General features: G+C 44.6%; 1 protein-coding gene across 1 annotated transcript; it reads right to left on the bottom strand.

Annotated features, from left to right (window-relative positions):
• Nucleotides 1-3,697: 3,697 nt before the first annotated feature.
• On the bottom strand, nucleotides 3,698-17,291 carry LOC149320378 (uncharacterized). The gene is made up of 5 exons (XM_089500847.1): nucleotides 17,227-17,291; nucleotides 13,681-13,800; nucleotides 8,787-8,986; nucleotides 8,247-8,367; nucleotides 3,698-7,081 (listed from the first exon to the last, which is right to left on the bottom strand). Exons 2-5 carry the CDS (start codon nucleotides 13,709-13,711, stop codon nucleotides 5,088-5,090), a joined length of 2,346 nt encoding a protein of 781 aa, XP_089356973.1. The 5' UTR covers nucleotides 13,712-13,800; nucleotides 17,227-17,291; the 3' UTR covers nucleotides 3,698-5,087.
• Nucleotides 17,292-19,042: the final 1,751 nt, after the last annotated feature.

Below are 19,042 nucleotides of genomic sequence, written 5' to 3'. Positions count from 1 at the left end.
TCATTGGGGAATACTTGCCCATAGGGAATCATTGGGGAATACTTGCCCTTAGGGCAGTGCTTCTCAATTATTTTCTGTCATGCCCCCCCCCCCCCCAGGAAGAAGAAAACATTTGCCCTTAGGGAATTATTGGGGAATATTTGCCCATAGGGAATCATTGGGGAATATTTGCCCATAGGGAATCATTGGGGAATATTTGCCCATAGGGAATCATTGGGGAATATTTGCCCATAGGGAATCATTGGGGAATATTTGCCCTTAGGGAATCATTGGGGAATATTTGCCCATAGGATATCATTGGGGAATATTTGCCCTTAGGGAATCATTGGGGAATATTTGCCCTTAGGGAATCATTGGGGAATATTTGCCCATAGGATATCATTGGGGAATATTTGCCCTTAGGGAATCATTGGGGAATATTTACCTATAGGGAATCATTGGAGAATATTTGCCCTTAGGGAATTATTGGGGAATATTTGCCCATAGGAAATCATTGGGGAATATTTGCCCTTAGGGAATCATTGGGGAATCTTTGCCCAATGGGAAATATTGGAGAATCTTTGCTATAGGGAAACATTGGGGAATCTTTGCCCAAAGGGAAACATTGGGGAATCTTTGCTATAGGGAAACACTGGGGAAATCTTTGCCCATAGGGAATCATTGGATGGCCCTTGTGGTCTCTTCCAACTCTGTGATTCTATGAATATCACATTTGGTTGTGGGCATCTCATTTAAGAAGGATGTATGTAGACAAGCTGGAACAGGTACAGAGAAGGATAACAAGGATGAAAAGAGGCAAGAACAAAACATGAGGAAAGGCTGAGGTGGCCAGGCATTTTCAGGTTGGTGAAGAGAAGACTGAGAGGTGACAGGATCATAGTCTTTAAATACCTCAAGGGCTGTCACAGAGAGGACAGGCCTGTTCCCTGCTGGCTCAAAAGGGTAAGATCACATCTAATGGTCTGCAGTTACAGGAGAGATTTCAATTGAACATTAGAAGGTATATCTTGATGGTAACTGTGGTTCAGCTATGGAACCAATTTACTAGAGAGGTGCTGCGATCTCCTCCTTTGGATGTCTTCAGAAAGAGGTTGGACAGATACCTGCTGGGGATGCTTTAGCAGTTGAGGGCTGTTGGCGCCTCAAAAAATTAATGGGTAAATATAAATCCGCCCCACTTCAAAGTCCCAGTTGGGATTTCATTTCTAGGGCAAACACAATCTGAGGCAACCTTGCCCACACCACTTGTGCCCGCTGGGTCAGACTGCTTGACTTCAAGGCTTGGCTATGGCTTGGGCTCCCAAGCACAGACAGTTTCAAATGGTAAATATCCTGTACTCTGGTGCACTTCATTATTACAAGCCACCTTTGCAAAAGGAGGAAAATCCACCCAATCATTGTATTGGAAATTTACATAGCAAATAAATAGTGTTCCAACACCTGGTTAAGTCTTTTGGTCTGGCCATCAGTTTGGGATGATGGATGGTGCTCATTGGTAGTTCAGCCTCCAGTTTTCACAAACCCAAAATGCTCAGCTGCTTTTATTTTTTAAAAAACATATTTTTATTATAAAAAACACAATAAAATAAACTTGACAGCTTTTCCAATCATTATCAGTATAATATTTACAACATATTTATAACAGTAAATAACAAGGTGAAATGGCAAATGTCCTGAACTCTGTCTGGTACATTGCATTATTATGAGACACCTCTGCAAAGGGAAGAAAATCCACCCAAACGTCCTATTGGAAATTTACACAGCAAACAAATACTGTACGTATCAAACAAATACTGTATAAACAAATACTTCTACCCTAACAGATGTTGGTCTTACTTATATTTATCTTGCTTTTTTAAAATGTTTTCATTTCTTGTTCTACTTTTTAAATTAGTTATCTAAATTTCTCTTCTGTTACACACACATGCACATATATACATATACAGTACTTATGTTGTATTTATTTATCCATTATTCAAATCTGACTTTTCATAATTTACCTTCTTGTTCTAATACTCTAATATAAAAATTTAAACAATAGAAACAATAGTGTGCATAGTTTTTTGTGGGTTTTTTGGGCTATGTGGCCATATTCTAGAAGATTTTCTTCCTGACGTTTCGCCAGCATCTGTGGCTGGCATCTTCAGAGAATGCTTTGCCTGGAAAAGGTGCGTGCGTGTGTGTGTGTGTACACACACACATATATACACTGTGTGAGCCTGGGAATGCAGGAGTGATTTGCATGTGTCTTGTTCTGTGCTGATGGCAGGCCTCAGGCTGGGAGGCTAATGCAAACGAGGATTAATGTCTGCTAATTGGTGATCATTATCTGTTGGGAAAGCCCCTGACTCTGAGTGGTTTCCCATTTGCATTTGCTGAATCCTTATTTTGCTATTCCTCAGGACTGGTAGCCAAATTTTGTTCACTTTAAGGGTTTCTTCTTTCCGGTTGAAATTGTCCAGGTGTTTGTGGATTTCAATGGCTTCCCTGTGCATCCTGACATGGTAGTGGTTGGCATGGTCCAGAATTTCAGTGTTTTCAAACAGTATTTTATGCCCAGGATGGTTAGTGGCATGTTCTGCTACTGCTGATTTTTCTGGCTGGCCCAGTCTGCAGTGCCTCTTGTGTTCCTTGATTCTTGTTTGCACACTGCGTTTGGTGGTCCCTATGTAGACTTGTCCGCAGCTGCATGATATGCGGTAAACTACTGCGGCTGTGAGAGGGTCTCCCTGGTCCTTGGCTGAGCGAAGCATTTGCTGGATTTTCTTTGTCGGTTTGTAAACCATTTGAAGGTTGTGCATACCTTGTTCATTTATACTTGTCCCTCCACATTTGCTGGAGTTGGGGGCACAGGACCTCCATGAATGTCGAAAAACCCCAAATAAGAAAAACATTATGTTTTAATCTGACAGAACACCTCTCTAGGAATCTCTAGGTCTTCCAGTGCAACTCTGTAGTCAATATCTGCTAGACACCAACCACAGAATTGTGCTGGAAGAGCTACAAATGCTTAGTGGAGTGTTCTCTCTAGGAATCTCTAGATCAGAGGTAGGCAACCCTTTTGAGCTGGGGGCCGGGTTGCTGTCCCTCAGACAACTGGGGGGGCCAAAGCCAAAAAATAAATAATTAAATATTTTTTTTAAAAATTAAATAAATAAATAAACCGGGACAAATGTAGGACAACATTTTCAAATGGAGGGCACTTTTAAAATAAAAAATGGAGGACACGTGAAAAAAATTGCTGATTTAAAAAAAATGTTAAGATAAATGCATGTTTCTGAGGCTTCTATAGACAATTGCCCCACCATGCCCCTCGCGCAAGACGCCAAAGGCCCCGGCGGCATTTGGCGGCAGGACTGGGCTGGGGCCAGTCCCAAGGCCTCGCTGGGCCGCATCCGGCCCACGGGCCGCAGGTTGCCTACCCCTGCTCTAGATCCTTCAGTGCAACTTTTGGTTAAAGTTGACCACAGAGTTGCACTGGAGGACCTAGAGATTCCTAGAGAGAACATAATAATAAAATCCACAAATGTGGAGGGACAGTAGGCCTTTAGCCATTCTTCCTGTGTTGAACTTGTATTATCTTTCCACTTCTGTGTGTACACAATCCTTGCAGCAATTATCATGTATATTATAATTGTTCTACCCCCCCCCCCCCATCTATTATGTTTAGCAAAAATAATTCTGGTTTCATTGGTATGTCTGTCCTCAAAATTATTAACATATTTATATGTATCAGAATCCAGATTTTTATTTTATTTTATTTTTTGCTATTTACATTGACACCTCAGGAGATAATGTGTCTCAGTTTTATCTTGACATTTACATTTTTTTTTCTTTTTATCTTTATACATTTTGCTAATTTTTCAGGTGTTAGATACCATATATGTATATAAAATTATAATAGTTTTCTTTCAAATCATTACAAAGTGTAATTTTAAAAAATCCATATCTTTTCCCATTGTATTTAGTGGCCTGTATTCTGTGCCCATATAAATCATACAATCCTTCTGTCATGTCAGTATCAATCTATACATCTTAGAAATTGTATAATCTTCAGAGCCAATCAAATTTTAAATTCCATCTTGTTTGCTTCAATTCCATACAGCTTCATATCTATCTTATTCCTTTTTGAAAGCTGTCTGTGTAAAAACCATTGGTAATTAATACCTTCTTTTAATAATTCATCACCTGTTTCAATCTATAACTGTTCCTTTGAGACACACACACACATACATCTATGTAGGTAGTCCAAATATCATTGATCTTTTCCCCGCTCTTTTGTGTAATGAAGTGAGATCCACAGTGGTATTTTATTATAAAAACTAGATTTATATTTTTGCCAGACTCTCAATAATGGCTTTCTAATGTAATGGTTATTAATAGCTTTGTTTTCCTTAATTTTGTCATACCAGAGTTGTGCATGTCAGCCAACTTAAATCTGAACCTTTTAAATGAAGTAATTTTTATTTATTAATATTATCCATTCTCTCAGCCATAGTAAAAAAACTGGCAAACAGTACAATTTAAGTCTGGTCCTCCTAATCCTGCTCTTTTCTTTGAGTCTTGTAATATTTTCCATTTTTGTTGTTTGTTGTTAACTGCCTTCAAGTTAACCTTGACTCATAGTAAACCTATCAATTAGACATCTCCATGACCCCATTCTCAAACTCAACTGCCCTGATCTAGAATTTTCAGCATAATTTTGCTTGCAGGGGGGGGGGAGTTAATGCTATGGTCCTATAGTTGCTGCAGTCTTTTGTATCTCCTTTTTTATTTAGTGGGACACATATTGATCATTTTTTATTTTCCATAGTTGTTGGCATTTTTCAGTTAACACTAGAGTTGCTTCTGTCTGTGTACATTGTAGTAGTTCTACTGGAATAGAATCTGTTCCTGGTGATTTATCCTTCCCAGTTTCTCTGAGTACAGCTTCCACCTTGCTGTCTAAAATTTAGGGTTCATCTTTATATGATTTTTTCATTCTGTATGCCTCCCCCCCCCCCCACCAAAGTTTGTTGGAAGTGACCTCAAGGGCCTGCTAACTGAACAGTAATTGTTGGTACAATACAACCCATCATCCCATACTACTAAACTACAAAACATATGGAAGCTACATGACAGGATTTCAGATCCTGACAATGAGTCACAAGGTCTGAACTGTGAACAAAACATTGTCCACACTGCTGGCATTTGTATGGATTCACTTCTGTGTGCACTCTCTGATGTCTGTCAAGATGTGACTTGCGAGCAAAACATTTTCCACACTGCTGGCATTTGTTTGGTTTATGTCCTGTGTGACTTCTCAAGTGACTGTCAAGGTGTGACTTGTGAGCAAAACATTTCCCACACAGCTGGCATTTGAATGGTTTCTCTCCTGTGTGGACTCTCAGGTGACTCTCCAGGTGTGACTTGTGAGCAAAACATTTTCCACATTGCTGACATTTGTATGGTTTTTCTCCTGTATGGCTTCTTTGATGAGTCAGAAAATTTGACTTCTGAGCAAAACATTTCCCACACTGTTGGCATCTATATGGTTTCTCTCCTGTGTGGACTCTTAAGTGACACTCAAGGTGTGACTTACAAGCAAAACATTTCCCACACTGTTGGCATTTGTATGGTTCCTCTCCTGTATGGGCTCTCAAATGCCTCTCAAGGTGAGAATGGCGAGCAAAACATTTCCCACACTTCTGGCATTTGTATGGCTTCTCTCTCCTGTGGGCTTTCTGGTGACTTGCAAAATGTGATTCCTCAGCAAAACATTTGCCACACCGCTGGCATTTGTATGGTTTCGCTACTGCGTGGACACTTTCATGAAACAAAAGATCTGACTTGCGGGCAAAACATTTTCCACACTCTTGACATTTGTATGGTTTTTCTCCTGTGTGAACTCTTTGATGAGTCACAAGGACTGGCTTCTGAGCAAAACATTTCCCACACTGCTGGCATTTGTATGGTTTCTCTCCTGTATGGACTCTCAGGTGACTGTCAAGGTGTGACTTCTGAGCAAAACATTTTCCACACTGCTGGCATTTGTATGGTTTGTCTCCTGTGTGGATTCTCTGATGAGTGACAAGGACAGGCTTGTGAGCAAAACACTGCCCACACTGCTGACATTTGAATGGTTTCTCTCCTGTGTGAACTCTCAGGTGACTTTCAAGGTGTGACATCTGAGCAAAACATTTCCCACACTGCTGGCATTTGTATGGTTTCTCCCCGGTGTGGACTCTCTGATGCGTGACAAGGACTGACTTGTGAGCAAAACATTTCCCACACTGCTGACATTTGTATGGTTTCTCTCCTGTGTGTATTCTCTGATGCCTAAAAAGATTTGTCTTATGAGCAAAATATTTCCCACACTCCTGGCATCTGTATGGTGTCTGTCCCGTGTGGACTGTCCCATGTCTGAAAAGTTTAGTTAACTGAGCAAAACCTTCACCACAGTACTCACATTTGAATAGTTTCTCTCCTGTATGGACTCGCTGATGTCTCAAAAGATTTGACTTATGAGCAAAATATTTCCCACATTGCTGGCATTTATATGGTTTCTCTCCTGTGTGGACTCTCATGTGACTCTCCAGGTGTGAATTCCAAAAAAAAGTTTTTTCACAGTCCTGGCATTTGTGTGGTTTATATCCTGTGTGGACTCTCTGATGTCTCAAAAGAAATGACCTGTGAGCAAAACATTTCCCACAGTCCTGGCATTTATATGGTTTCGTTCTTGTTTGTGCTCTTGTGTAGCTCACAAGATGTGAATTGTAAGCAAAATATTTCCCACACTCTGGGCATCTGCATGCTTTCTCGGCTATGTGCACTCTCTGACAATTCCCAAGATACAAATCTCCAGTAGCATGTTTGCCAGACAATTCTAATTTAAAACCATTCATTCCAGTATGGCTTCTTTTGTGAAGACTAGGCTCCATCTTTTGGGCAAAGCATTCCCCACACAAAGTGCATTTATACAGGGCCCCAGTGGTACCGTGTTCTTCTTTCATGTGAGTTGGCAGGTTTTTGGCAAAACCTAGTTTGTGTCTAAAGCACTTCTTGTACTTCATGCTTACTTTTGTTTTCCACCAGTTATCTCCTATAAAGAAGGACAAAGATAAGCAAGACTGTCACAGCATTCAGAAATGAAGACACTTTGGTGCTAAGCAAGCTCAAAAGGAAAATATATATCATAGATATTAACCACAAAATGGAACCTCTTAATATGCCTGAAAACAAGGACCAGAACCAGTTTGCACCAGTTCATCAAAACCCTGTCTGTATTGTGTGTGAGAGAGAATGAGTGAGTGAGTGTAAAACAGGATGGTGGGGAAAAGAGGAGAGGAGAATGAGATGCTGAAGGTGAAATGCTGAAGTAGTGCAGATGAGCCTGAAGGCAAGGAGAAAGCTGGAGAGTAGAGGAAGAAATGGACAACAATCAAGTATATGGGAGCAAGGAGGATGTGGCAGGAGGGAAGCAAAGGGAAGCTGGAGGTTTGAGACATTTCATCTCCAGAAGCTAGCATTAGAATGGAAAAGCAGGTGGGATGTATATGTAGCCAAATGGTGTGAGGGTTCAGGGAGGGAGAGATGGGGAGAGAGTTGAGGCTGGCCAATCTGTGCCATCACTCTTGGGGTGGGGAGGGGGGAAGAAAACACACCTCTCCTTGGGAGTTTTGCTTGTGTGTGCAGATATACTCATCCTCAACAAGGTTTTTGTGTATACAGACATGTACACATTTGGGCCAAAATTTAGAAAAATTGTTAGTTATTCTGAGTGGTCCTGAGGAGCAAGTGCTGCCTGGGAGGCCATGGCTTTATGGCCTTATTGTGGACCTTCCGAGAGATACCTTCCAGTCCACGTGGAGCTAGATGATGCATGCCCTCTGAACTACCTGAATAATCCGAAAGATGTTTTGCACACACCCCCAACATTCCTGAGGGGAAGTGGGGGCAGTTTTGCCACCGTTGGGCCCTCTCTGAGCCATTTTAAATCTACAGGAGGCTTTTTTCCAAAAGGAAGTTTGAGGCCTGTCCAGTGCCTAAAAGGGCAAAAAACATTAACACCCACAATTTCTTCCTACTAAATCCTAGGATTGGCAGTTTAGGGATTGGTATGTAGAATCTCCAACTAAAGAATAAATTACAAATCCCAAGATTCCTCAGGATGTTGCCATGACAATTAAAGTGGGATCGTAGCACTATGACTGTGTAGTATGAAAGGACCCTCAGTCACCACAGAGCAACGGATTCAAGTTCCTTACCCAGGGACGACACATTCTCATAGTTTTCCATCATAACCTCCTCATACAAAGATCTTTGGTCCCGATCCAACAACTGCCATTCCTCTTCTGTGAAATACACAGCCACTTCTGCAAAGGTCACCTGCAACAGAAAATAGACCTCATGCAGACAGTGTCTCATCAAAAAACATGGTGCTTCCCAAATATTAATCACTTTAGAATAAAGAAGCTCCTCTTGGTGGGCTGAGAACGGAAACAGCACTCCCAACCCATGACCTCCTCCATGCCTAAAATGGAAGATTGAAGACAGCTCTTTCTCTTTTCTTACCTTTTTTGGTCCAAGTGACGTTCAGCAGTAACTGCAGTGCTTAAAGAGTGAGGTGCGCTTGCAATTTTGAGTGCTTGAGTTGAAGCATAGTGCCAGCGGCCATTTTTAATAGGGGGTTACTGTATTAGCCTCTCTGCAGAGAGACTGTGGTAGCCATTTAATAGGGGCAACTCTGAAGTGTATGCTGAAGTCAAATTTATATTTGAGTATTTTTCCATAGATAGGATCTGTACCTGTTTAGACTGGGAGTTCAGAAGTTCAGAAGGATCAATAGCCACAGAAGCAAAGATTTTCTTCCTATCCCTTGACTGATTTCCTTTCTGCTTTTTGGGTTTCTTTGGATTTCCTAATTCCTCTTTTTCCATGACAAGCTTGATTGTTTTCCGTGATGTCACAGCTAGCTCTCGATAGGTCTCATTTGCCTGCTCTTTTTCTGTTTGAGGAAAAAGAGAAACATCTCTATAACAGTAATCTCTTCTAAGTCTCCAAGACCCCCCGCCTTCTTCTTAATATGCTATCTTAAAATCTACATTCCCATTGAAGCATGCTGCTATCACAGCCAATAATATCCTTTTCAATCAATTACCTCCTCCACTAGGCAGAGATACCTGCCTCTTTTAGTTCCTGGTGACAGCATAGTAGAATCTATTTCTGGATAATTTTCAAAAGCAGGGGAGAAGTTACAACTGCAATAAAGTAAGGAAGTAAAAGTAAAGAATGGCCCAGTTGGCAAAAACTCACTGCCTGGCAAGAATCTTTTTTTTCTGTCCCCAGGCAGAGTCTCTGGTCAAATACAGAATCATAGACTCATGGACTCGGAAGAGACCACAAGGGCCCTTCAGTCTAGCCCTTCGCATACAGGATCTCTCAACCAAAGCCTACCTGACAGATGACCATCCAGCCTCTGTTTAAAGACCTTCAAGGAAGGAGACTCCACCACACTCTGAGGAAGTGTGTTCCACTGTTGAACAGCCCTTACCGTCAAGGAAGTTCCTCCTAATATTGAAGCGGAATCTCTTTTCCTGTAGTTTGCATTCGTTGTTCCCGGTCCTATTCTCTGGAGCAGCAGAAAACAAGCTTGCTCCCTCCTGAATATGACATCCCTTCAAATATTTAAACAGGGCTATCATATCACTCTTAACCTTATTTTCTCCAGGCTAAACATACCCAGCTCCCTATATCGTTCATCATAGGGCACGGTTAGGCAATGATGGCCCAAGACCAGCACTAGGTCTGCTTGTGTCCTAGTCTTTCATATGCAAAAAACAAATATTCCAATACTTCTGAACCAAGCCAAGCTTATGATACTGTCATTTTCCTTTCATGAAAGATTCTACTGACAGTTTGTGAATGAGACAGCAGCCACTGTTGCCAATTACAGGGTGGTGAGCAGCTTTTGCAGGGACTTGGCAGTTGGCAATATATGGAGACTGGCAGAGGAGCCTGGCAATTGGGGCTTGCTGCCACCTCTGCTGCTGCCCTATGTTCAAGTCCCCGTCTTAGGGACTTGAGCATCCACATATTTTGGTATCTGCAAGGGGAGGTGATGTTCCTAGAACCAATCGCCCTTGGATACCAAGGACCACACTGTAATTACAAACATCTTAGATTATATTCATCCGAGGTTAAAAGATGGCACTCAGATCTGCTCTGACTTGGATGCTATACTTGATAAAATTCCAGTGAATGTAACTTTGCTGTCTGCTTGTTCAGAGTTAATGGATACTTTTCAATTTGTGCGGCCTGAGGATGCGGACAAGATCCTTGGAGAAGTGAGAACCACCACGTGTGCCTCCCTACAACAAGACAAGATTCCAACTTGTCTAAAGGAGGCAGTTGTGAGGCTTTTGTCGAAAAAGCCATCCCTGAATTCTGCTATAATAGATAATTATAGGGCAGTGTCAAACTTACCATTTTTAGGCAAGTTATTGGAGGTTTCTGGATGAAGCAGATGACCTAGATTCATTTCAATCTGTTTCAGAGACAGGCTTGGTCACTTTGGTGGATGACCTTCACGGGGAACAAGACAGGGGGAGTGTATCCCTGTTGGTTCTGCTGGACCTATCAGTGGTTTTTGATACCATTGACCATGATGCCCTCGTGGGCTGCCTCACTGGGATGAGACTTGAGGATACAGTCGGCCCTCAGTATACGCGGACTTGTCATCCGCAGATTTGTATATCCAAGGACAGTAAGCCCGCATTGTCCCTAGTGGTGGCACTCCACACCCAAAGCGCTCAAAGCAGGTGAGCATGGGCAATGGCAGAAGCAGCAGCAGCCAGGAGGTGAGGAGAGATGAAGTGCGGAGGGTCGGGTGGGCGGGTGGACCGACCAGCGGAGGGGCCCACTAAGAGCGGGTGAGCAGTAGGGCCGGAGGGCTTCAGAGGGAGGAAGAGGAGCCCTCAAGACCCCCAGGCCCTGGAGGGGGGCAGCATCCTGGGCTGGACATCAGTGCCACAATCTCCTCAGGGGTCCATGGGGGCAGCAGATGGACTGAGGGGCCCTACCCTCTTTTCTTCCCCTTCCCAGGGCCTGGCTAGGGGGTGTGTGATTCTCTCCTCCCTCCCCTCCTCTTTGTCTCCGGCTTGGTGGTCCTGAAGGGAGAAACACCTCCACTCCCACTGCCTTTTGCCTTGCCTGGCTGTCCCTAACGGAGGCATGGTAGCATATGTCGCCACTGGGGACAATGGAACTTGAGCATCTACGGATTTTGATATCCGCAGGGGGCTCCAGTACAGATCCCCGTGGATACTGAGGGCCAACGTTACCATTTTACAGTTCCATTTCTTCGATCCCTTCTAAGGCAGGTTCACAATTTGGGGGTACTCCCGGACTCATCTTTGAATCTGAAGGCCTAGGTTTCTGCAGTGGCTAGGAGTGCTTTTGCACATTTATAGCTGATACACCAAGTGCAACCATTCCTTCGGACACCTGATCTGGCCAAAGTGGTACATGCCTTAGTTACATCCGATACGGGCTATTGTAACATGCTGCATTTGAGGAGTATTCAGAAGCTGCAGCTGGTCCAAAGAGCTGCAGCTAGACTTTTAACTGGGGCAGGTTATAGAGACTACACAATGCACCTTTTGCAACAGCTCCACTGGCTGCCTGAGACTTGAACTTCCCTTCCAGGGCAACAGCCTTGGTAACCTATGCAGAGAACTGAACAGGGGGTGTGTGTTGGTTCTGCTGGATTTCACCATCAGCCATGGTATCTTTCTGGGCTGCCTTGTTGGTATGGAACTTGGAAGTACTGTTTTATAGTGACTTCGTTCCTTCCTGGAGGGGCAAACTCAAAAGGTGGTATTGAGGGACTCCTGTTTGACCCCGTGGCAATTGACCTGTGGGTCTCTCAGGGTTTTCTGTTTCCCCCTATGCTATTTAACATATACGTGAAACCACTGGGGGATTTCATCTGAGATGCCATCAATATGTGGATGACACCCAACTCTACTACTCCTTTCCAACTCAATCCAAGGAGGCTGTCCTAGTCCTAAAACAGTGTCTGTCATTAGTAATGGACTGGATGAGGGCAAACAAATCGCAACTTAATCCTGACAGGTTGGAAGGCAGATCAGGGAGTAGGGATTCAGCCTATGTAAGATGGGGTTACACTCCCCCTGAAGATGCAGGTTTGCAGTTTGGGGGTATTCCTGGACTCACCTTTCAACCTGGAGGTCCAGGTCTCTGCAGACTAGGAGTACTTTTGTATTTTAAACTTGTGTGCCAGATGCGCCTGTTCTTTGAGATGCTAGATCTGGGCAAGGTGGTGCATGCCTTAGTTAAAACACATTTGGACTACTGCAATGCACTCTACTCAGGACTGGCTCTGAAGAGTGTTCAGAAACTTCAGATGATCTAAAGAGCTGCAGTCAGGCTGTTAACAGGGGCAGGTTATAGAGATCACACAATGCCCCTGCTGAAACAGCTCTACTGGCTACTAGTTTGTTTCCAGGCACAATTCAAAGTGCTGGTTATGACCTATAAAGCCCTATATGGCTCGGGTCCAGGCTATTTGGCAGACTGTATCTACCAGTATGAACCAGCGCAAGCTCTAAGATCCTCAGTAGAGACCCTTCTCTCTATTCCACCACAATTGCAAGCACGGTTGGTGGGGACACGAGAGGATTTTGTCAGTGGCTGCCCCTAAACTTAGGGCAGAAAATTCCCTTTCTAGGAAGACCAGAATGCCCCCCCCCCCCCCCCGCACGCTTGTTGTCATTGTGGTGGCAGGCTAAAATCTTTTATTCAAATAAGCTTTTAAAACAGTTTTTTTAAAAATAATAGTAATGGGATATTGGGTGCTGTATCATTTTATTTGTATTGTTTTAAAAACTTTTAATCTTTTTAAAAACCTTTAATCTTTTTAAATTGCCTTTTATTTTTCCATGTGTGATGTTTTAATATTGTACTAGTTTAATTCTGCACTAACGTTTACTTTTTGTATGTTTTTAATTTTGCGTTGTTCTTTTACCTTGTGAGCCACTTTCAGACCTAATTTGAGGGAAAAACAGGATATAAATAATAATTCCACAGAAATAAAAAATAAATTATTACAACACTTTGAAACCTGGAACATCGAGGAGTTAAATATTCAGAGCTTTTGTCCCAAACAACCTTTTCTTCTTTTTATCTATGCGCAGATACATTTCAGATTCTGTGTTATTACATTTTAGCTCTTTTCTAATTGCTATAGTATTTCTAGAGGATTTTATAGTGTGTTTTACTTGTTTTAGTGTTATTTTGTGTTATTTTGAAATGGCCTAAGGGCTAATCAATAAACACTTCTATCTATCTATGCACAGAGTGGGGAATACTACAGGAGGAGTATTAAATCCCAAAATTACCAAGAAAAGTGTGCTGTTTCAATCTCCCTCTGCTCTTTGAAACAAATAGCCTCAGAAGGAAAAGACCGGGCACTGCACTCATATCAGATGAATCTCTGTAAGCTTTGTTCCTGCTAAAATTGAAGAATTAACATTTAAGAAACAGGTTTGGACGAGCTCAGGTTTGGCCCAGTGTGGCTTGAGGTCATAGCCTGGCATCCCAAGAGCGGAGTGACAAATGCCAAGAAAAAAGAATTCATCCCCTCAGCATCTATCCACCAAAGGCAAAATGAATACTTACCCAGAGAGACCACCTTTCTATCATCCTCCATCCTGACTTCCTATTAGAGAGCTCTCCGGCTTGGATCCAGGAGGTCCCATTTCCTTTTAGAGAAATTACTTCCTCAAAGTAGACCAGGAGCTGAAAGAGGAAAAAAATAAAAACACTTCTGTAATCACAATTAATCCTTCTCTGCAGACAGCAATTCTCTACATTGCTCCTAGATTTAAAAGAAAAAATCACTGGGCAACTCCAAGTGAGATTCACTCATGCATTGATGAGTCTTGGTGCAGTCTTTGGGGAAACTGGTAATAATAATAATAATAATAAGGTTTATTTGTGAAGAACTTCACCTATGCCCTCATTTCTCTTTAAGGTTTTAATTAACAAATGTTGCCATGTACTTTTGGGGGAGTGATACTAGGACCCCTTCTACCTCCACTTAGGGCAGAAAAATGAAATGCCTAGATATAGAATGAGGGACATCTGGCTCAAGACTACATGTGAAAGGGATCTAGGAGTCCTAGTAGACTACAAATTGAACATGAGCCAATAATGTCATGCGGCAATGCAATTTTAAGCTGCATCAATAGAAGCATAGAGTCAGATCAAGGGAAATAACAGTGTCACTCTATTCTGCTTTGGTCAGGCTTCACCTCAAATACTGTGTCCAGTTCTGGGCATCCCAATTCAAAAAGGATGTTGACAAACTGGAGCGTGTCCAGAGGAGGGCGACCAAAATGGTGAAGGGTCTGGAAACCATGCCTTATGAGGAAAGACTTAGGGGGCAATGTATATTCAGCCTGGAGAAGAGACGGTTAAGGGGTGATATGATGGCCCTGTTTACATATTTGAAGGGATGTCACATTGAGGATGGTGCAAGCTTGTTTTCTGCTGCTCCAGAACTAGAACACGGAACAATGAATGCAAGCTCCGGGAAAAGAGATTCCATGTAAACATTAGGAACTTCTTGACCATAAGAGCTGTTCGACAATGGTACACACTCCCTCGAAGTGTGGTGGAGTCTCCTTCTTTGGAGGTCTTTAAAGCAGAGGCTGGATGGCCATCTGTCAGGGATGCTTTGATTGTGAGTTCCTGCATGGCAGGGGTTGGACTGGATGGCCCTTGTGGTCTCTTCCAACTCTATGATTCTATGATTCTACCATGGGGGGGGGGGCAAAGTTCAGCCTAAGGACCATATCTAGCCCTTGCCCCCATGGCTACTTTTTCCAGCCCCCTCTAATTCTCAGGTTGTTCCTTGGGAGAGGGGAGGAGAGGTATTCCATTTCCTAGGACCCTTCAGAGGCAGCAGGTGAAACGGACTCTGAAACAAAACAATAAATGGACATCTGTCCACCTGTGGCTTCTTTGGTGTGTCTGTCTTCCCTTTCAGGAAATCTGCTTCACCCACTTGAGATTCTTAGGGCAGAATACTGTCCCTCTCACTCACTGAAATTGCCCAGCCCTGACATAAATAAATGCTCCTCAATTTTTTACTTTCCAATTTAGGGAGCACTAAGAGAATTAATCAATGCCCTGCTTGAGTATGAAGCACACTGGGTGACCTTGGGCATGTCACATGCTCTCAGCCTGAGGGCAAGGCAATACAACCCGTGCACCCAAACAACTCTTGCCAAGAAAACCCCATAATATGTTCCTCTTAGGGTTGCTATAAGTTGGAAATGACTTGAAGGCAAGCAACAACAACAAAGGGAATTAATCTTGCTCTGAAGTGACCAAGATCCTTGGGGCATCTGAACAGCAAAGATTTACTCTCAGGAAAATGGGTAGAGGATGTGCAGCCTAAAGGCTAGATCTAATCCAGTACTCCCCAAACTCTGCTCTTTTAAGGTATTTTGGACTTCAGCTCCCAAAATTCCAGGCTATTGGTCAACATGGCTGAAGTCCAAAAAAAGGGTACAGTTTGGGGACCACTGAGTCAGTCATCCTCAGGGAAAACAAAGGGGCTTAGTCTAATGATGATAAAACTGTATTTTTTTTACTTTGGTGGATCTCTTTAAAACATGTTTAAAAAAAAAGAACACAGAAGAAGTAGGAATTTCCTTCCTGTCTTACAGTCAAGAATTATTTTCCACTCAATATGGGATGTTTCTTGGATGGTTCCTGGGGAATGACTCCCAGGAAAGTGCGTTGATGATTTCAGCCTAAAAAAAGTTGGATCTTGACTTATTCCCCACCCTCTCAACACAAATCCTTCCAAAGTCCATGGGACACACAAAACAGTGATACCCCTTTAATTGGGCAGCCAAAATGCACACAGCACAAATCCTGTATTTCCCCTAAACCTCTGAAGTCTGGGGATCATAGAATCACAGAGTTGGAAGAGACTACAAGAGCTATGCAGTCCAACCCCATTCTGCCAAAGGAGACTCCACCACTCTCTGAGGAAATGTGTTTCAGTGTCGAACAGCCCTTACTCTCAGGAAGTTCCTCCTCAAGTTGAGATGAAGTCTCTTTTCCTGGAGCTTGCATCCATTGCTCTGGGTCCTGTTCTCTGGAGCAGCAGAAAACAAGCTTGCTCCCTCCTCAATATGACACCCCTTCAATACTTAAACAGGGCTATCATATCACCTCTTAACCATCTCTTTTGCAGGCTAAACATCCTTTGCTGGGAAGGGCCTCAGGGACAAGGCCACCAAGGGATGTGTGTGTGGCTACTGATGGCTCTCCTTGCGAGGGTCAGGGCCAGGGGGCCCCTCTCCTCCCCAGTGGCTGAGGAGGAGGAGCAGTTGGGGTGTGTGTATTGTATCAGCCCTAAATCAAGAGGTGAAGGAAAGAAGCCTCCCTCCCACCTTTCCTCCCTCCTTTTCCCTCCTTCAGCCTTGAGCTCCTGAAGGCAAAGAGGAGGGTGGCCTGTTTCATTAACCCCCCCACCCTAAAAAACACACACACAAACAAATGCATCTGAGGAACTAGAGTGAAGTCTATGAAAGCTCACGCGGCCAATTTCTTTCTTTCAGTTAGTCTCAAAGGTGCTACAGGATTTCTCTACACAACAAACATGTAGACCACCGCCCCAGCCAAAAGAGCCCCTCCCCTGCTCCTGTAACCAGCAAGAGAGGACTCTTTTCCCTTCTCTTCCTCCCCCCACAACCGCCCTGCCCCTCACCCAACCCTCTCCCTCCACCCCTCCATCATTCCTGGGGGACCTTTTGGGGGGGGCATTTTGGGGGTGGAGGGAGGGTCAGGATGGCCAAAGAGGGAAGGCAAGGGGGTGTCCTTTACCAAAGGGGGCAGCAGGAACCGGGAGCAACTGGGCGACACCAAGGGGGCTCTCCTCCTCCTCTCCCCCCACAACCCCTCAAAAGGTGGCTACCTCCTCCTCCTCCCCCTCATGGGAGACTCTTTTCAGGAGATGGAGGGAGAGGAGGGGGCTTTGCCTGGGGAAGGGGGTCCAGAGGGCTGAGGAGGGAGGGAAAAGGAGCAGCATCAGCCAGAAGCCCCTCTCCCCAGCTGAGACAGCCCCAGAGAAGGGCTCCCTTCCTTCTCCTCTTCCTCCCCCCACAAGGCATCAGGGCTCCTCTCTCCCACAAATGCCCCCCTTACCTCCTCCCTCTCTTCTCCACTAAGAGGCCAAGAGAGGTACCCAAAGGGGCCCCCATTTTGCCTTCCAAGGGAGGAGGAGGAGGAGGAGGAGCACTCGAGTTCCTAGAGAGGAAAGAAGGGGAAGAGGGAGCCCCTCAGTCCTCCAAGGGGGAACAGAGAGGAACACTTTGGTTCCTAGAGAGGCAAGGAGGGGGAAGAGGTAGCCCTTCAGGCCTCCAAAGGGGAACAGAGAGTAGCACTGGGATTCCTAGAGGGGGAGCCCCCTCAGTCTTCCAAGGGGAACAGAGAACAGCACTCGGATTCCTAGAGAGGCAGGAATAGATGGGAAGAGGGGCCCCTCAGTCCTCCAAGGGGGAACAGAGAGGAGCACTTGGGTTCCTAGAGAGGCAGGAAGGGGGAAGACTTGAGACGTGCCCTGAGGGAGGGAGGCCCAGTGGGGAGATGAGGAGGAGGAGGTAAAGGGGGGCCTGGGAGAGGAGAGGGGGACCCTACATTGTACTCTGTGGGGGAGGAGGAAGGAGGAGCCCCCCTTTTCCTTTGTCCCCTCCCTCCATTCCTGGTCCTCCAGACCCTCTTTAGCAAGTAGCAATACTAGGTATATTTCTGTATTGCTTATCAGTGCACTTAAGCACTCCCTAAGCCAGGGGTCCTCAAACTATGGCCCTCCAGGTGTTTTGGACTTCATCTCCCAGAAGCCTCAGCCAATCACCACCCACATGCAAATTTCCTTCCTACCTCAGGATTCTACAGTCCATCTGAATAGACTTCCAGAGCCCCACAAAGGCTCCTCCTTCCTCTTTGTCTCTCAGCCAATCACTGCCCACATGCAAATTTCCTTCCTACATCATAATGCCCTCCCTGAGAGCTTGGCCAATGATCTGGGATTCTGGGAGCAGAAGCCCAAAGCTTCTGGAGGGCTGGAGTTTGAGGACCCTGCCCTAAACGGTTCACAAAATGCGTAAGCCAGTTGCCCCCAACAAGCAATCTTGGAAGGATGCCAGCTGTCGACCCTGAGCCTCTGGCTGGTATTGAACTCACAACCTTGTGGTTTGTGAGTGAGTGGCTGCAGTACAGGCATTGAACCACTGCACCACCAGGGCTCCTCTTTCCCTTGGCAAAGCCCCCTTCTCTCCCCCTCCAAAAGGATGGGGGAGATATGGAGGGAGACCTCAGTTGTGGGGAGAGGAAGGGGAAGGAGATGCCTCCTTTTGGCCCAAGGGGTCTGGGTCAGGGGGGAGGGAGGGAAGGAGGGGAGGAAGAAGAGACGCCTGTGGAGAGAGGGGGGTAGGTGGTGGTGTCTTTGTGTGGGAGAATGGCATCCAAAGAGGAGAAAAAAACTCTTTAGGGAATGGATGGAGCTGGGAGAAGTCCCCTAGGATTCAGAAAGGAGGGAGGAAGGGGGGGAACCAGTCTGCAAGGCTGGAAATGGGGAGAATTCAGGAGCCCTGATGGCGCAGTGGTTAAATGCCTGTACTGCAGTCACTCGCTCACAAACTATAAGGTTGCGAGTTCAATCCCAGCCAGGGGCTCAGGCTCAACTCAGGCTTGCATCCTTCTGAGATCACTAAAATAAGTATCCAGCTTGTTGGGGGCAATTGGCTTGCCCTTTGTAAATCACTCAGGAAGTGCTTAAGTCACTGATAAAAGGTAAAAGTAAAGGTAGTCCCTTGACATGAATGTCTAGCCATAACTGGCTGTAGGCGGCAGTGCTTCTCTCCATTTCTAAGCCGAAGAGCCAGCGTTGTCTGAGGACTCCACCAAACGCTATTACTTTCCCACTGAGAAGTGGTACCTATATATCTACTTGCATTTGCAT

Source organism: Sceloporus occidentalis, unplaced genomic scaffold (assembly GCF_023333645.1).
Source record: "Sceloporus occidentalis isolate IW3139 unplaced genomic scaffold, rSceOcc1.0.p SCAF_1, whole genome shotgun sequence".
NCBI classification, from domain to species: domain Eukaryota; kingdom Metazoa; phylum Chordata; class Lepidosauria; order Squamata; family Phrynosomatidae; genus Sceloporus; species Sceloporus occidentalis.
This window is presented reverse-complemented; position numbering and strand designations above follow the sequence as displayed.